The sequence below is a fragment of the Corythoichthys intestinalis genome, chromosome 15, assembly GCF_030265065.1.
Source record: "Corythoichthys intestinalis isolate RoL2023-P3 chromosome 15, ASM3026506v1, whole genome shotgun sequence".
NCBI classification, from domain to species: Eukaryota; Metazoa; Chordata; class Actinopteri; order Syngnathiformes; family Syngnathidae; genus Corythoichthys; species Corythoichthys intestinalis.
In genome coordinates this window covers 46,564,734-46,584,423 of record NC_080409.1, presented here as the reverse complement: position 1 = coordinate 46,584,423, position 19,690 = coordinate 46,564,734, and the positions used below count along the sequence as shown (strand labels likewise).

Genomic DNA, 19,690 nt, shown 5'->3' with positions numbered 1-19,690 from the left:
TTCCCCACTCCTGCTGTGCTCTCTCGTCTCCGTGAGTCCGTCTCTCTGACTTTTTTTATTCAACCAACTTAGTAACGCATAGTAACGCACGCCTTTCCCGCCTCAGTAACGGTAACGGCGTTGCCAAGATGAGAAAAGTAATTAATTAGATTACTCACTACTGAAAAAAATAACGCCGTTAGTAACGCTGTTATATTGTAACGGCGTTATTAACAACACTGCTAATAACCCACAATTGCTCTCTTTTACCAAAATGTGTTATTAGAAACACATACCATATTGGCCCGAATATAAGACTGCCCTTATAAGAGGACCCCCTCTTTTTCAAGACTCAAGTTTGAAAAAAGACTTTTTGAACACCAAATTAATTTTTATACAGAAAATAATACAGTACATCTGAAACAAATTATTATAACAATATATTTGAGAGAGAAAAAGCATGTTATTTTCCCCTCATACAAATCTTAATATCTGATCATTTAAATATGTAAACTAAAGTGCAATCACATTCGTAAATGAATGGCTTCTGGTTTTTGAAATGTAAATAAACCAATCTATTGTGATAAAACAACAAAATTGCAATAACTGCATTAACCATCAAAGTGAGGTCTAACTGTAACTGTAGTCTTGAAACAAATCTGAATAAGGAAAAACAGTGCAATAAAATAATGCAAACTGGTTAAACTTGAGAGTAGCTGAGATCTGTCATGACAGAACATTAATCCTCAAGTTCAGCATTCGCTTCAATTATCTTTGGCGCCATCTAGCGTCGTGAATGGGTATAATGTCGAGACCCCGAATATAAGACAACTCCCACTTTTTCAGTCTTATTTCAATGCAAAAAACACGGTCTTATATTCGGGCCAATACGGTATATTATTGCAATTGATTTAAAAATCAATAATATTTAGTACATTTTTTGACCTACGGAGGATGCCATGTTTTACGTGCGCAATGCACACTGGGGAGTGACGTTGTTGGGCTGGACTGGGAGAATAGCTGTGCTAGCTAGCAAGCGAAGCTAGTATGACGACTGGCATGATTTTGTCACATTGTGATGCTGGTCAGATTGTTTTGTTACAAAGATGTGGGATAGGTTCCCAACGTCGTACCTGCAATTCCAGCTAATCAACAGTGTCTTAAACCGATCCTAGGCGACTTGCCAAGATATTGATTTGCTGCCATTTGACAGTTTGTATATCCCTTTGTTGCTAGTTGAATCATTGCCGTTTTTTTTTCGTTTGTCTGCCTCTCACAGCGGTTTTCTACTGTTTTCTTTAATTTTTTTATCCCGACCTACTGCCACGGACCCTTTTTGTGTCTCCATTTTCGCTTTTTGTTTTTTTGTGTGTGTGTGTGTGAAAACATTCACTTACTAAAATTAGACAAAGACCAATCCATTTAGAAATAGCTAAAAATTATTTCTTCCAAAAGACAAACAAAAATTAAAAAGGGGCTGCCAACCTCTTGACTTTTCCATACTATTAGTTACATACGACGTGGGTGATGAGACTGACCTGGCTTGGTTCTGTCCTTCTCCACGATCATACAGACGCGCTCGAAGCGCTCTTGCACGCTGTTCACTTTTTCGGCGAGTCGCTTTCGGTTCTGCGCTGACGCCAGATCCGACTGAGCGTGCCTCTCCACGGCCATACGGCCACTGACGATGAAATAGCTACCGTCCAAAGAGCACACGTGGACGGTGGCGCCGTGTCTCTGCCGTAGGCTGCTAACGAGTTCCACGCTGCTGCTGAGGCAGCGGCTGTCCACTAGGATGCACACTGGACTCTCCATGATGGATAGACCCACCACGGCAGGATGTGGGATGGTGGATAAAGGCTCCTGGATGGTGGAAAATTACTGTAATTTTCACACTATAAGGCACACCAGACAATAAGCCGCTACCCACCAAATTTGACACGAAAACGGCATTTGTTCATCGATAAGCCGCACTGGACTATAAACCGCAACTGTCCTCACTGTATTATGAAATATTTACACCAAAAGATATTAACCAGCAACACTTTATTTGACAGCGGCACCGTAAGACTGTCATAAGACCAAATGAACCACCATGAAGCTTTGAACCAATTGGCTGCACAGCTTTATTGCTTCAAGAAGCTTCAATTTGACCATCACTGTTCTCTTGGAGGAGACAGTCAAACTCCACTGCCACCTGCTGTCAACTGTGTTGTCGTCCAACTTGCTTCCTAGCATGCATTGCAGCGCTACAGATGTAAATAACCAAAATTCATGTTCTGAGCTAATTACTTCTTCAGTTACTGTTCCAATTGTTTCATTAATTGCTAGTTATGGTATTTGGTAACACTTTATTTGACAGTGGCGCCATAAGTCTGTCAGTAGACCACCATAATTATGATATGACACTGTCATGAGCACTAATGAATGCTTATAACATATGTCATTTAGTGTTAGCCAGCAAATGATTTTACTTTTGAATGGATATAAAAGATCCAAGCTGGACATAAATGGAGTTAGTGACATAATTTGCCGGATGACACTTAATGACATCCGTCAAAAGCATTCATTCATGCCCATGACAATGTCATATCATAATTATGACAGTCTTATTCCACCACTGTCAAACAAAGTGACTATAAGCTACACGATTTAAAATGAGGGAAAAAAGTAACGACTTATAGTAAAAAAAACTTATGGTACATTAAAATAAAAAAATTACAAAATCCTTTCATTTCCTCTCATGTAAGTAACAATATAGTGGGATCTATTTCAGGAATATCATGGTCTAGTTGAATATCATAAGAGAAATGCAAACGAAAAACTGAAACAAATGAATGATACTCTATGCCTGACAGGGTAAAAACAAAACTTCTGTTTAAGTTTTACTATTTACATTGGCCAACACTTTTAACACCAGCATGAGAACGTTGCTGTACTGATTAAAAACAGGCACAGTTTAGTTTCCTTTGTTTCCTTCGAGAAAATTCTTCAAAATATGAACAACTCTTTTATACCTGAGGTTGTTGCTTTGATGTATCACGTGACCCTGATGTGTCAAAGTCCAGCTGATCAGAAAGCTCATGTTGTCTTTCTATCCTCTGGCGACTCCTGCAGGAGAGAAGAAGCATTACGTGAGTTGTTCACTGTTGAATCCAATAACCCTCTGTGACTAAGGCTGCGTTCAGATTGCAGGCATATCCAATTCCAATCAGATTCCTTCTCAAATCCAATTTTTAGGGCTGACTGTTCACACTGTTTTTAGCAAGTGTCCAAATCCGATCTGGGCCTGTTCAGAGTGGGCCACATTATTGACACACCTGACGGGTTGTTGTGGTCACGAATGAGTTATACACCATAGAGCAGGGATCCTCGACCCCCGATGTTATTTATTTATACGTTAATAAAGAATTTAGGTGTTCCAAAATGTTTTTTTTTTTTTTTTGTGAATTAATAAGCTTGAACAAAAAATTCATTATTAAAGTAGTTAAAAAATCGTAACTAATCGTAAAAATAGTTGGCTGACTAATCGGGAGGAAATTTGTCGTTTGGGACAGCCCAAGATGTAACTAGTTTTTATTTAAGCACCGTTGGATAACATTGAGAGTCCAACTGAATATAAAAGAGGAGCAAAATTTGATAGAACACCGGTCCGTGAAAAAAAGACCCAAATCACACCGGTCTGTGGTGCAAAAAAGGTTGGGGACCCTGCCATAGAGTGACATCACGGATAGTCAAATCCCATTTGAGCTGTTCAGACTGGGAAACATCTTGTCCAAATCTGATATTAAAACTACCGTATTGGCCCGAATATAAGACGGTGTTTTTTGCATTGAAATAAGACTGGAAAAGTGGGGGTCGTCTTATATTCGCAGTCTAGACATTATACCCATTCACGACGCTAGATGGCGCCAGATATCATTGAAGCGAATGCTGAACTTGAGTAATGTTCTGTCATGACAACTCTCAGCTACTCTCAAGTTTAACCAGTTTGCGTTAATTTATTGAAATGTTTTTCCTTATTCAGATTTATTTCAAGACCATAGTTACAGTTAGACCTCACTTTGATGGTTAATGCAGTTATTGCAATTTTGTTGTGTTACCACAATAGATTGGTTTATCTACATTTCAAAAACCGGAAGCCATTCATTTACGAATGTGATTGCACTTTAGTATACATATTTAAATGTTCAGATATTAAAATTTGAAAGAGGCAAAATAACATGCCTTTTCTCTCAAATATATTGTTATAATCATTTGTTTCTGATGTACTGTAATTATTTTCTGTATACAAATTAATTTGGTGTTCAAAAAGCCTTTTTTCAAACTTGAGTCTTGAAAAAGAGGGGGTCGTCTTATAATCAGGGCCGTCTTATATTCAGGCCAATACGGTACCTCCCATTTCAATAGGTCTCGCAAAAATCAGATTTCTTTGTGACTGTGTCTACAGACAACAGGAGCCATCCAGTTTCAATCTGGATGGGCTAAAAATCAGATTTCACCTGTCAGTCTGAACAAGGGCTAAATACCTCTATCAAGGAAGTCATTGGTAAATGACAGTATTCAATCCATAAAACTATTAATTTTACCTCTCTTCCCTCATTTCCCTGCCGAGTAGTGACACCTTGGATGCCGTGTTTGAAGAAGAGGAAGAAGAGACTTTTGCCTGCTGCATTAACTTCATGGTCTTAGTGATTTCCAGACCATCTGCTCCCTCGTCCTCCTCACTTGAATCTACCAAACGGAGAACACGGCCACGCTTGCTTCTCGGCTCTATCGCAGTCGCCGCGTTTTTTTCTCTGGCTTTGTGCAAGAAGACACGCCGTCTCGTGGCGTATTGTCTCCTTCCTTCTACGTACGAGGCCTCCGGCATCAGCTCCACGGCTTCCTCAGAGCTCTCCTGTTCCTCTTCCTCAACTTCCTCTTGGCTGCCCACCACAAAACTGTCCTCTTTGTAGGTGTCGTCTTGCTCAGGCACCTGTAAATAAAAGTGTTGTGTTCTAGCCAGTTTTAAAGACAGCATTGTTGACACTTGTGTTAAAAGTCATTAGATTAATACACACACTTAGTTCACTGTCTCTACCAACTAGCATAGTGTTTCATTATCCAGCCACAGTTACCGGGAGTAACTGTGAGCTAGAAATACATTGTTAAATGCACTCTTAGCTTCGTTTCCGAGTTATAGCACTTTGTTTGTGAGAAGATGCGTTATTTAAAGTTACATTCCTACTTGTTGTCAGGAGAAGATGCTTGGTGCCAACACTGTACAACAATTTAAAGTGATCCTCTACCTTAAATACATGTAGGCTCTAATAAACCACAATTGTTCTCTTGTACTAAAATATGTTGTTAGAAACACATAAAATGTTGAATCAATGGCAATATTTTATCATATTTCGTACATATTTTGACCGATAGTTGACACCATGTTTTGCGGGTAAATGGGATGTTTCTAAATGTGTAGCGTGTACAACAATTGTGTATTGCGGCCTAAACTCGCTTAGCAAAATGCCACGATGTGCTGCTTTTGGATGCAATTTCCAGTCAAATGGTAACAAGTGGAGTGACGTGAGTGGTCAGGGTGGAATTATTATTTTTTTGTGAATAAATGTACATACAGTAAGTGGAAGCTTCTCCCCTTTTTGGTCCCTGTATGCTCGTATCCTACCTACCAAGCACTACAACTGGCGCCCGAACATTTTTCCTGAATCTCAGTCAAGTAAGGGATCCGTCTAATTTCTGGATCCGACGGTCCCACCGCGGCTGCAATATTGGTTTCGGATCTGTCTAGTTTCTGGACTCGTCGGTCCCACAGCGGCTTTTGAGATGAGTCTATTTTGTGGATTTGACGACCTGATCGCGGTTGCAACATTGCCATGAGATCGGTCTAATTCCTGGATCTTCGAGTGAGTGAAAAACGCGGATTTGGATTATTATTGCTATCTTTTTTGTTGACTATTCTTCATGGGAGTTTTCCCCAAATCATACCAAATAATTAAAGCACTATGGCACGCATGACAGTGACTCTGACATGGACCTTTCTTTTATGTTGGAGTTTGTCTGGGAACGCGTGTTTGCTTACCGCTGAGCTCCCGAGTGATGAGTGGTCAAGGTGAAAATATTATTTTTTGTGTGAATAAATGTGCATAAGTGGAAGCTTCTCCCCTTTTTGGTACATTTATGCACGTATCCTACCTACTGCGCGTTACAATGTACAAGACATGGATTACACTCGATTCCAGGATTTGTTCCCGTCAAACTGTTGGCTTGTAATGTATGTAAAGCATACGACAGCTCTGGACACTAACAGTCTACATAATTACACTGGGATAAGTTTGAAAACGCAGTATCTTACCTTGAAGATCTGCCAACAAAAACCGGAGTTCTCAACAGCATACACTCTCAGCTTCGTTATCATTGAGACGAACTCGCGGCGAGTACATCACCAGTTTTGCCCAATTCTTCTCTTATAAGGTACTGTATTTCCTGTTCTCATTTTGCCTTTGCTGCTCGTCTTGTGAACGACCAACAGTGCTGTCCTGCTCTTCACTTTTCCGATCTAGTTCAAATTGGAAAGGCAGAACCGACGACATGTTGGGGTAGCTAAGAGTGACACGCTAGAAGTTCAGCTCGGTGACGTCACGCACTGCGACGTAACAAGAATGGCAACCAATCACTTAAAATAATTTTACAAATTTTATTAAAACGAAAACATTAAGAGGGGTTTTAATATCAAATTATTATAACTCCTACTAATATTTATCTTTTAAGAATTACTTGTCTTAAAGATCGAGGATCACTTTAAGGCTAACCACGATTTGTTACACATATCGCTAGCTTCATAGCATAATTCCCTGTCATTTTCTGCATAAGTCTGCCTTTTTGCTTATATCCTTGGCCAATCACATTTTTTTGGGAAACTAAAGCAATACAGGTAGTCCCCAGGTTACGAACGAGTTCCGTTCCTACGCTGGGGAAAGAACCTGAATTTCTGCCAAGGTCGGAATTAACCCTTGAAACACCCCTAAATAACCAATTATCTAAAAACATGTACCGGTATTATACGTCATATTAATAAAATGAAGTAAAAAAATAAGATAGATATTACATTTACTTCTCTCTGGTAGCACCGATTTTTGATTTATTTGGGGGCATTTCTGAGTCAAAAAACTTTATTTTGAGTTACTTTCTGTTTATTTGGAGTCAATTCCTGTTGAATTTGTTGCATTTTCGGGTCACTTTCGGTCAAGAGCTTTTCTGTTGAAAATTCTTGTGAATAAATGCGTAAATCCCTGAATTCCTTATAGATATGGACGTAAAACAGTCTTGATTCTAGGTTAAAAGCAAGAAAAAAAAAAAAAAAAAACATGCAGGTAGCATTTATTTTACGCAAATACTGCGAACTATGAGGCTAGTCAGTAAGGAAATTAGCGGCCACCATATGTAAACAAAGAGCTATTGCCGTTGAAAATTTTTGCGAATGAATGCTTAAATCCCTCAATTCTTTATAGATATGGATGTAAAACAGTCTCGATTCTTGGTTAAAAGCCGAAAAAAACATGCAGGTAGCATCTATTTTACATAAATATTGCAAACTATGAGGCTAGTCAGTAAGGAAATTAGCGGCGGCCATATGTAAACAAAGAACTTTTTCTGTTTAAAATTCTTGCCACAATGAATGCTTAAATCCCTGAATTCTTTTTAGATATGGACGTAAAACAGTCTGGATTCTTGTTTATTTATTTTACGTAAATATTGCGAACTATGAGGCTAGTCAGAAAGGAAATTAGCAGCCGCCATATGTAAAAAAAGAGCTTTTTCTGTTGAAAATTCTTGTGAATGAATGCGTAAATCCCTGAATTCCTTATAGATATGGACATAAAACAGTCTCCATTCTTATTTAAAAGCAAAAAAAAACAAAAAAACATGCAGGTAGCATTAATTTTACGTAAATATTGCCAACTATGAGGCTAGTCATTATGGAAATTAGCGGCCGCCATATGTAAACAAAGAGCTTTTTCCGGTGAAAATTCTTGTGAATGAATGCTTAAATCCCTGAATTCTTGATAGATAAGGACGTAAAACGGTCTCGATTCTTGGCTAAAAGAAAAAAAAAAAAAAAAAAAACGTGCAGGTAGCATTTATTTCACATAAATATTGTGAACTATGAGGCTAGTCAGTAGGGAAATTAGCAGCCGCCATATGAAAACAAAGAGATTTTTCCGTTGAAAATTCTTCTGAATAAATGCGTAAATCCCTGAATTCCTTATAGATACGGATGTAAAACAGTCTTGATTTTTGTTTAAAAGCAAAAAAAACAACAACAACAAAAAACATGCAGGTAGCATTTAATTTACATAACATTGCAAACTATGAGGCTAGTCAGTAAGGAAATTAGCGCCCGCCATATGTAAACAAAGAGCTTTTTCCGTTGAAAATTCTTCTGAATAAATGCGCAAATCCCTGAATTCCTTATAGATATGGACGTAAAACAGTCTCGATTTTTGTTTAAAAGCAAAAAAAAAAAAAAAAAAAAAAAAAAACATGCAGGTAGCATTTAATTGACGTAAATATGGCAAACTATGATGCTAGTCAGTAAGGAAATTAGCGGCCGGCATATATAAACAAAGAACTTTTTCCGTTGAAAATTCTTGTGAATAAATGCTTAAATCCCTAAATTCTCTATAGATATGGACGTCAAAGTGTCTCGCTTCTTGGTCAAAAGCGAAAAAAACGTGCAATTAGAGGTTATTTTACGTTAATATTGCGAAGTATAATACCAATGCTGCAGCGGCTAATTTCTCCCATTGATTTTTTTCACAATGTTTCAAAATGCATGCATGGTACGAACAATATAATAATTACCTTGAATCCTCGAACAAATCACTTATGAGACAATCCTTATACCTTTTCAATCTAAATCCGCTGCATGTGACCGACTGCTAATAAAGGAAGCGGAGTGTGGGACAGCCCTCTTCGGGAAGGCGTGACGCAGTGAGTGGCGAATGTGTCACGTCAATACATTATGAAGTCTATGCTGAATGTTTAACTAATCGTGGTCATTTTTCTCGAGGAACCTTTGTTGACTTGTGATATGGTGACTCTAGATCCAGTTTGCCGCCTCGTCTTGTGTCTCTCTGTGCTGTATGATTGCTGCCAGCTTGGAATGAATTGTCAAGCCTTTTTCCAGCTTTTAAAATGGAGTCAGTACAAGGGGTTAAAACTAAGGTGAGTTTGGCCTTTTGGCCGGGTTGTTGGGTTTTCACCGGCCCGGGTCGTTGGAATTGTGCTGGCGCGGTTCCGGCAGTCCGCCTGGCATGATTCCAGCAATCTGGCTAAAAGGTAAAGTGGATGTATTGTTTCTTCTTAATTGTTGTGACTCATTGTCTTTTTTTTTTTTTTTTTTTAAGCTAAGCGATTTTGTGGTTTCAGTCTGCCTCATAGAAAACCAGTGGGGGGACATGTGGCACCGTTTGGCAGCCCTGACAGCTGGCTGCATAATGGAGAGGACTCAACTCAGCGTGTTGAAAGTGTTAATTTGGTTGATAAAGAGCTTTTGAATCAATAGAATCGTATTATGTAACATCTTTGTTTGTAAATATGCCATCTTAAAACGTGGACATGAGTGGCTTATGCGGTATTTATGTCAGGCAAGTGAGTAGGCTGTACTACCTGGGAAAAAATATCAGTGTTGTGAAGATTTTTGTAAGACATCTTGAACTTTCCTTGGATGGCCGGGCTTCTTACAGACTTCAAGTATATCCCGTGCATCTCGGAGTCTGATAGAAAAGAACAGGAGATTCAGAGGGGTGAAAAATAATGAGACAAAATATTTACTGTTCATCCAATGGGCACGTGTCAAACTACTTTTGCTGTTCACCTACCATTCAGTCCCTCAGACAGACGTGTATTATCCACCACGAAGCCTTCCAGAAAGCGGTTTTGCTCTTCTCCGTCTTCTTCATCGGACGATACCGCCGTGCCCTCTTCGTTTTCCGACAGTACTGCTTCCTCATCCAGGAACTGACGCCCTTTTCGACATTTGTTGTGCTTCTGGAGATAAACAGACAAAGGGATAAAATGCCAAGGGTGACAGCGGTGACAATTACAAACCTGACATTTAAGAAAACTGTCATTTGGGCGTGGGGAGATTTGATTATTTTTATGCAAATGTAACACCTTGGTCTTGATATGGTGGACCGGCTGTTTCGTTCTTCTTTGTGCAAGCACACGCTCAGCCTGGAAATCATCATCATCTGCTTCTGTTGTTTCAGACTGGAGACATGGGACACAAGGGTCAGCTGATGTGTGATGGTGTGACATCAGTATACAACTAATGAAAACAATCTTACCGTGGTTAGTGCAGTCACATGTTTCCTTCTCACAAACGGTGAGTCTGCATCAGAGAGGATCTTTGACTTGAAAACAAAAACACATTTAGGACGCGTATGTCAGTAAAAAGCTTTCAAAAGTACCCGTCTTGCCAGATGACTCCATTGAGCTGTAATTTTGTTTGAGTAGAAACATTCTAACTACTGATTCTTACATTCCGGTTGTCACAGCAACCGGATGTTCCTGATGACAGCCTGAACAGTCTGAACTGCTCACGTCACTGCTTCTTTGGCCGTTACATGAACAGCATTTACCATTGATTGAGTCGGAATTGTGCGTCTCTTACCACAGAGTCTGGAGATGACAAACGATTGACCCTGTTCGCATGTCTTCTCTTATGGCCAACGACATCTTCATCGCTGTCTGTTGTGTACTCAGCTAAAGGAAAATGCAAAAATAGAAACACTTATACGTTGACATAATAGAAGCTTTCACAATCAGCCAACAAAAGATCTATAGCAGTGGGTTTGGCGGTCTGGCCGGAATTTTTTTTTTTTTTCACATCCTCCAATCGCTATTTTTTTCACAATTTTAACTGTTAGTTTTTATACAATGGCTTCCCACTAGAGTTGTCCGATCAGCCGAAAATGATATCGGATAATATCTACATCGGTTTTTCGTTATCAGTTTTAGGCCATTATGCACATGGCAGTGCTGTCATGTCCACTTACTGCCTGTCTGTGCTTGCCACCCCCCGATGGCTTAGATGTAATTAATTTTTCTAAGTTCAAGCACTTTCTGTTAAGCTTGAGAACGATAAACCGATACGACCGGATATCCGGTTTTACAGGTGAGAGATACAGCTGTATCGATAGTAAAGTTACCATTCGTCAGTAATTACCCATGAAATATTCAATGAATCGATAGTAGAGATAGAATTCGGCTATCGCGAGCACAAGAATCGCCTTCTAATGCCTAGTTCAATGCATTGCTGAATGGGATAATAATTTAGCTTTTACTTCACATGCTGCGCTTGTGTCATTCACCACACAGCGCACTTAGATTGAGACCGCACGCATAATATAATATGGACAAGCACAACTCACCGTCGTGGTTGCCTCAGAAGAACCTCTACTAGTCGCCGTCATTACCCGATCGCCACGGGCGTGTCATAACAACGCGAGAGCTAACAAAACCACTGTAACGCACGCTCCGTAGCGTTTTCTTCACAGCCCAAAACGAAACTAGTAGTGGCAACGAAGCAACATGCTAAATCAATGGATAGTTTGAGCACCGACGCCAGCGACGTGCAGCAATTGATTTTCAACGCACCCAGGAAAACAAAAGTCAGACTTTGAAGTGAGGAAGGCAGCCAGATCTGTTCGCGTGGGACAGATGTAGTGTGAAGTGTGGATCAGTACAGAGATCGTGAGTTTTTAAACCTGAAAAATAACCCACTACAATGGTGGAGAGGGCGGCATATTGTTTCCACGAAACGCAGTCTACTTAAACATGCACATGTGGATTAGTTGATCTTCCTCAAGAAAAAATCTGCCCTTCAAAAAACATATGGACAGTGATGAGGAGTAAAAAATGTGGAAACACAGGCATAAGTGAAAGAGTTTGCTGTGTATAAGGTTAAAGTAATGTTTGTTGACCTATCTGTCGAAAATGCCATATTTTTATTCCCCCAATTATACCAGTGGTAAAGCATAATTTATTATTTATTTATGATAACATTGCAGGTTTAATTCTTTTTTTCTAGAGCTGCTGCATATAATTAATATTTTTTGTTTGTAAGATGTTTACGTTGAAAGTTTGCACTTAAATTACTTAACTCTTGTGTTCAAAACACCAGGAAATACAGTAATTGAATTACTGCACTTTATTGTTATCTGTCACTGGAGTTTTATTATCAATCCCATCCAACAAAATGACGGTCATATAGTAAGCTTTAATTTTTTCATAAAAAAATAAAAAACATTGGTATGAAATCTTGTTTAATTTTGCTATTAGAAATGTGGTCTTTTTTATATGTTTAAAATACAGTACGAACACACACAACAAATGTTTACTATCGTATCGTTTTCACTGTGTATCGAACCCTATCTTTCTTAAACTGTATCGAATCGTATCGAATCGCTCGGCCATAAAAATGTATCATCTTTTAATCGAATCGTAACCTGTGTATCTAGATACATATCAAATCGGCTTCAAGCCAGAGATTCCCAACCCTACTTTCTGTAATCATATGTTGACAAAAGCCCATTACATGGGCCTTTGACCATTTGACCGATTGGCACCGTTCGAATATGGAAACAACCGGAATTTTCGTGCGAGACAGGGACTTCTTCAAACGACCCCGAAAAATTTTCCGTTCGCCCGCAAATGCCGATTTTTTGAAAATGGATGTTTTTTCAAAACACTACTCGTCCTACAATTTTTGACCAAATCACATAATTTGGACATAAATATATCCAGGACAGTGAGTGGTAGAGGTGGGAATCTTTGGGCACCTAACGATTCGATTACGATTCAGAGGCTCCGATTCGATTATAAATCGATTATTGATCTTGATCTTAATGTGTTGTACATTAGTTCCAAAGTTGTTCAAAAATCCTCTCAGGCTAAACCAAACTAATATTTCATTATCAAGTTAACTGTTAAAATCAGTAAAAATCATTTAACTGTTAAAATCACTAAATGAAATACTGTCCCCATAAAATCCCGATTCTGAATCAGCAGCTTTAAACTACATTCAATTAATTTAATGATGTGAATGAACCGTTAAAATTGTTATAATTGCTATCGTTAGTCCATAATTTCCCTTCTGTCTACTTTCGACATGTCAGTTTTAAAATTGCTTCTTCATTTAAAGATAGATTCAAGTCAAGATTTTGCAGATTTAGGTGTATTTTAGATCAAATGTTATTTAGGTTCACTACAACATAGCCTTCTAGAGAAGTCTACTGCTTTAAGATGGCAGCTGTTTACAACGCGGCAACTACTAAATGGCAAGTCTGTCATTTCGCATCTACTTCTCTTTATATGTTTTTACGCTGGCGTTGTCTGTCATTTTCCATCTAGTTCTACATATATGTGATATCTATTATAGCCGTATGTATCCGTATGTTTGTAGCAACTAGCAACTGGGCATTGTTTGAAGCAGCTGTTGGCCGCAGTCAGGTATGATTGTTTTTTTATCTAGCGGCATGAGTTGTACATGATATTTACTCTCGGTCCGTTCCTCATTGCGTCCCGAAGACCGCGCTGACAGTGTTTTAGTTCTGCTTTACCTGGTATAATTCAATAATCGGAATTCAGATGTTTGTGAATCGTTCTCGAATCTTCCACGGCCGAATCGCGAATAATCTAAGAATCGGAAATTTCGCACGCCTCTAGTGAGTGGTATAAAAATTGTATACAGAATTTGGGAAAAAAAACGTACGGTTCCCCCAAAATTTGCCAAAAACTGTCTTATTCATTTCTAATGGCATGCCAATGATAGCCATGTCAGTCCAAATTTCCCATTCATTTCCAATGCCATTTACTTTGCATTGATGCCCATATACACAGATGCTTTTGACGGCCATGTATGTCAATTCTATTGATGTCAATGTACTTGGATTCCATTGACGCATATTCAAGTCAAAGCCATTGACGGCCACGTACGTCCAAATTTCCCCATTCATTTTCAATGGCAAAAAAATGTGTCCACAAATCGACATGTCCCCTAAGATCTGTATCTCCAACAGCAAAGCCCCATAGTAATTTCTCCAGAATTTGCAGTTTCTAGTTGCAAATAGAGATAGCTCAATGGACAAGCTAATGTCTGCAGCCAGTGTACCATAGGAGTTCTTGCCATCTCACTACGTTGTTTGTGCCTTATATAAGCATTGCTTGTCAGTTATATTTTTCCTTTGTTTTATATTCATGACCGTTATGTAGTATATTGGAGATATGTATACATAGGGTGACCATATTCTGATTTCCAAAAAAGAAGACACCCGGCACGGCCTCGACATACCTGAATTGTATTCGAAGTTCACTCAAAGATGCCTATACCACTTTAATACTAGTATATTTAAAAAATTGCCTGCGCTGTCTGGGTAGAAAAATCTAGTTTTATTCACAAAAATTATAGCCATATCCAATATAACTAAAGACACAAATTCAAATTCTTAGAGGATACTCAACAGGCTTTATTATGCCTAAACAAATAATCGGAAAATAAAAACGCAATAAATAAATACATGTTTTTTTTAAATAAATAAAATTGGTTAAATAATAATTTTAAAAAGGATAATAAAATGCAGACCCATGGAAATGTAGTTCACCGATTTCTGTACTATTTCGCATGTTTGCAGTGTTACCGCTGTACTTAATCATGGTTCTTTGCTCCAATTGATCCAGCAAGGACAGTTTAACCAATGAGGTTTCTGACGAAACAAGAAGCACCTGACTGCGATCAACTGATTGCGCTTGCAAGACACCAGATTGGTAAAAAGGTTTCCTCTTGATGGATTGGAACAGAAACACGCACCCACTGCGGCCCTTTGTGGAATAGTTTCCCCACCCTTGCGTTAGGGAATTAGCTAACTAGCTAAGCGCTCGGCGCTAACTGTTAACATCTCTAAAAACAACAACAATAAAGGCTAAACAGTACAAGGGAGTTGGTGTACTCACTTCTTATAAACGCACACAGGCCTTAGCAACCCACTCAAGACATTTTTCAATTGACATGACTTGAAACTACTACTGGACAACTGAAAGACAAGGAGCAACGAACTCTCTCTCTTCCCCTCACGCTCTAAAAAACTTGCGCACAGAAGCGCGACCGCCGGGTCCCTGCCTGTCTCATACACACTTTTGAAAAGGATGAAATCTCTCGCTTAGTTATTAGGAAAAAATCATCGTTTTTGAACCTTTATGAATCGTAATCGAATTGTCACGTGTCGAATTGCGATGCATCTAATCATCGATTTTTTTTAACTCTCTTATTTATATACGTACTGATCGTAAAAAAGGAAAAAAAATCAACAACTGGGCAGGCTCTCTGGGAACACGTCACAGGCAGCACAGTACCGTAGTATTCTGTGCAAAGCGTCAGTCAATTTCAGCACTCGCTAATTGGTCCTGTGAAAAATAATGAAAATCGGAAATTTTCATCAAAACCCCGCCGGACGCCCCGGACAGGATGTGAAAAGTGGACATGTTCGGGCAAAAGAGGACGTTTGGTCATCCTATATATACAGGTAGTCCCCGGGCTACGAACGAGTTCCGTTCCTACGCTGGCGACATAGCCCGAATTTCCGCCCTAGTCAGAATTAACCCTTTAAGTACCCAAAACATGTATTATTTGTCATATGATATCATCACAAAATGCATTTCATACTTTAAAAAATCAGGGTAACTTCTTACCCTAGCAACTTCTTACCCTAGCATTCATAAACAAACCTTGATGAAGGTCGGATTCAAGCACAATGGAACACTCGTCTTGTGCTTCTGCAGATTTTGGACCATCTTCTGGTCGTCTTCGTTTCAGAGTACTGAGCGATAGGCGAGCGGTATGAGGACCGGCGGAACACGGTGACGCCACCGTGACCATCTTCGATGTCAACGGCGACTTCCGCTCCGACAGCATCTGAGGTCTGGAAAATCTGGATGGAGTGCCCTGAGAAGGTGCAACAGGCTTGTGAAAGCTGTAAGAGGTTAAGGAATTGGATGCACATGATAAAGCCTCCTGCTTTTTAGCCTGCATGAGGGTGGTGTTCACTGAAACGACATCTTCTTCTTCCTCAGAATCCTCCAAGGAAAAGCCGAGGTCAAAATTGACAGCAAAACCGTTAAAGGACTCTGTACTTTTTGAAACAGTAGGAGAACCATTCCCTTTATGCTTTGAAATTGTCTCTTTATTTGGTGATGTTGCTGTAAGTTTCATTCCCGCCTCACACGTTTTATGCTTTGTGCTGTTAGCGATGTCCTCCGCATTGGGTAAAGTAACGGGTGTGACACCACCTTCTGGGGTGCGGATATCCGGAATGGTGATCTGCAGGAAGGCTTCATCGTCGCCAAACAGGTCCATGCTGTCGTCCATCTGGTCGTTGTCCCACGCATTGGTATTCGAGTCCTCCGCAGTTTTATTTTCTTCACCAATATTCTGCTCATGGTTCTTAGTTTCACCATCTTTATTTGTACCTTCATCCTCAAAGACTTCCTCCCAGGTTGGACTTCTGAAAGACTTCAATCTCTCCTCATCTGATGCTGCTTCAGAACAGCCATTATCATAAGGATCCACTGTCTTTTCATCATTATCATCGTCGTCTTCATCTACATCCAAGGTAAAGCTAACGTGGAATGGCTGAAGAGGTTCAGGAAGAGGAGGACAAGTCGAGTTGACCATGAAATTGTCTAAATCCGACAGCGGCGGAGGTGATCTGCTTAAGAGTTGGGCAACGTTGGCCAAGATGGCTTTTAGGTTCTCGTTTTTATCCAGGATGTCCGAAGTGGGAGGACAGGAATCCCATTTGGGGAGATAAAACATATTCTGAAGTTCAATATCTTCTTCATTGTCCCGATTAATCAGTATCTCTTCAGGCCCGGGGGAATTTACGATAAAAACGTCTTCAGAGATACTGACAGGTTCCTCATTGTTTAACTGAGGTGAAACAGAGCATTCTATACCAGGCTTTCGCATAGTCTTTGGTTCCTCATTCCTTTCTTGGCGTGCCAAACTAGGTGACGATTGCTCACCAGTTTTGGACCGGGCGCTTTTCTTTATCTTCTTGAAATTGCCATCTACGTCACCGTTATTGAGATAAGAGGATAGTTCCTGCTCGTATACACAGTCCTCCTGCCAAAGAAAAACACACAAATGTGGTCAAAGTCTGGACTTTCAAACTCCATTTTCTTTAATTACCATACTGACAATCAACAGTGTTTTCATAGCTATCTAATAAGGAAATTGAAAAAGCCACACACCATACTGGACTGAGATTAAAAAGGTTTGTAAAGCGTTCTTTACACAAGGCCCAATTTCCGTCTTGTTGTTGAATAAGATTTCATATGTCCGACAGTGAACACACATATACACACACAAAGTTGTTGCCAATAATCTGTCTAGCTCGCAAACCATACGACCTGGAATTAATCTGTCGGGAGTGGCACCCTACTCTGGGGCAGCGGGGTGCCAATAAACCGACAAGCAGAAGAAGGAAGCTGCCCATGGTGACAACAAAGCAAAACGAAAGTGGGCTTGAAAAGGTAGGGGCATTAGTGTTGTAATTTCTAAAACCGAATATTAGCTAAATGTGCCTTACTTCCTGTTTGGAAAGAGAGCATATTTTAAATCGCACAAGAGAATAATTTGCTCAAACACAGAAAAATAAACAAAGGAGAAGGAAAAAAAAGTTGCACTGGAGTATAAGTCGCATATTGGGGGGAATTTATTTGATCGGAGAGAAGGATCAAACATTCATTATAAATTGCTTCCGTTAATGTATAATTATCGGTTGTTCAGATAACTATAGCCTAAATCCGTGTTTTTCAACCTTTTCTGTGTCAAGGCAGGTTTTTACATTGGAAAAAATCTCGCGGCACACCACAAACCAAAAATGTTCCAAAATTACTTTCTGTACAGTATATTTAATTATAAGATAAATTCACAATATTTATACTTACTCTGTATGAAACTTGAGCCTGTATGGATGAACACAAACCCGATATACTGGCAGGAATCTTTGTCAACAGCTCTTAGTCTCTTGCCCCTTTCCCACTGAAACTAGTGGGTCAACGCACGTTTTTTCCAAGCTGATGCAACCCACTAGTAATTGGCATTTGGCACCTTTCCCATTGACAAAAAAAAAAAAAAAAAAAAGCCGTCTTTTTTTTTTTTTTTCCACCCGTCTGACCCCCCCACCCCTCCTCAGCCGTGCGTAAGGTTACGTGACGTCACCACGCTAAAATGGGCGTCGACAAGTGCGACCGAATTCATTCAGTTCAAGGAAGTAAACAATGCAGAGCAACATGGAAGCCTCCTTTCCGTTTGTGTTCTTTGTTTTCATGCTTTTTACTGCCCTCAAAATGGTCGAAATGCGGCAAAGGATAAACACTCTGCTTGTGCTGAGGCAACGTAGGCGACGTGAATTCTTCTTCTTCTACTAGCTTAGCATCGACGTAACTACGGTTGTGGGGCGTTTTAAATGGGACGCGACTGGCACGTCGTTATGACGCATCACGTAAGAGCCTACGTCACCACGTAGATTAGGGTGTTGACTGTTGACCCGGGGTTTTGCTTTCACACTGCATGACGATCAGAGCCGAGGTGATTTTAACGCGGGTCGCTTCGCCACCAAAAGCCGATTGTTAGTGGGTTGACATGGGTTTTTTGGCCAGTGGGAAAGGGGTATCTCTGTTTTTTATTTGTTTTTATAGCAGTTAGTCTTGAAAAACTCAGAATTGTCAAAAAGGGGGACTTTAGAAATGTCTTTAATCGAATCAGAGGCAAGCATCTCACTGACAATGGCTTTGCAGGCAGGTATTGTCTCTTTTTGGATTCAGCAACAAGGTAACTGGCTTTGAAGGCTTTCTCGTTTACCTTTGTAGTGTTTCTCAAAAAAGGTGCCTTTTTTCACTGTTTTCATGGAGGCGAACAAAATAGTCCATCGACTTGTTTTGAAACGAGAGCAAATGCAACTGCTCGTGTCACGTTCAAGAACTGTTCGGATTTCTAGCCATCAGCTACCTTGCCCTCCTCAACAATGTGATGGAATAAAACACAGGGGGAGGATTGACGGTCTCGCATATGGATGGAATAGAAATTACACTTTCGTGTATATTGACACTTGACGACTCTAATCAAATGATGTACAGTAGACGTGCTGGGGTCGACATTGTCGTGGACAGCAAGGTAGCTGATGGCGAGAAATCTGAGCAGTTATTGAATGCCCCACGAGCAACACCTTGCTCATTTGCACATGACCGCAACCTTCTACCTACTCCTTTTTTCCTACTGCAACTTGTAATGCGTGGTGGGTTGGATTCGTGCATAAAGTAACAAAACGGGGAGAAGCTTCCACTTATGCACATTCATTCACAAAAATAATAATAAATCCACCTTGACCAATCGACACTCGGGAGCTCAGCGGTTTGCACCCCGTTCCCAGATGAATGCCAACATAAAAGTAAGCCGCAACAGAAGAACATATTCAATGTAAATAAAGCAGCACCACCACGAAGTGGATTTCGGGAGGAACACCATTTAAGGAGGCAACTGTTACAAACACGCGATATTTTATGCTCCTGAATGAAATGGACCACTTGGGTGTGTGTGGAAGCAATCAATCTATTCATTCAACTTTTTGAATCCCGCGCCATGAAA

General features: G+C 39.9%; 1 protein-coding gene across 2 annotated transcripts in view; it reads right to left on the bottom strand.

Annotated features, from left to right (window-relative positions):
* The window catches only part of fancm (FA complementation group M), a 115,051-nt gene that overhangs the window by 7,228 nt on the left and 88,133 nt on the right, over nucleotides 1-19,690 (bottom strand). For both annotated transcript variants that reach the window (XM_057858961.1, XM_057858962.1), the window contains 9 exons: nucleotides 15,769-17,164; nucleotides 10,658-10,749; nucleotides 10,332-10,397; nucleotides 10,159-10,254; nucleotides 9,864-10,032; nucleotides 9,652-9,758; nucleotides 4,569-4,957; nucleotides 2,997-3,090; nucleotides 1,518-1,842 (listed from right to left, as the gene is read on the bottom strand). In XM_057858961.1, the coding sequence (XP_057714944.1) occupies nucleotides 1,518-1,842; nucleotides 2,997-3,090; nucleotides 4,569-4,957; nucleotides 9,652-9,758; nucleotides 9,864-10,032; nucleotides 10,159-10,254; nucleotides 10,332-10,397; nucleotides 10,658-10,749; nucleotides 15,769-17,164 (2,734 nt within the window). The remainder of the gene's footprint in view (nucleotides 1-1,517; nucleotides 1,843-2,996; nucleotides 3,091-4,568; nucleotides 4,958-9,651; nucleotides 9,759-9,863; nucleotides 10,033-10,158; nucleotides 10,255-10,331; nucleotides 10,398-10,657; nucleotides 10,750-15,768; nucleotides 17,165-19,690) is intronic.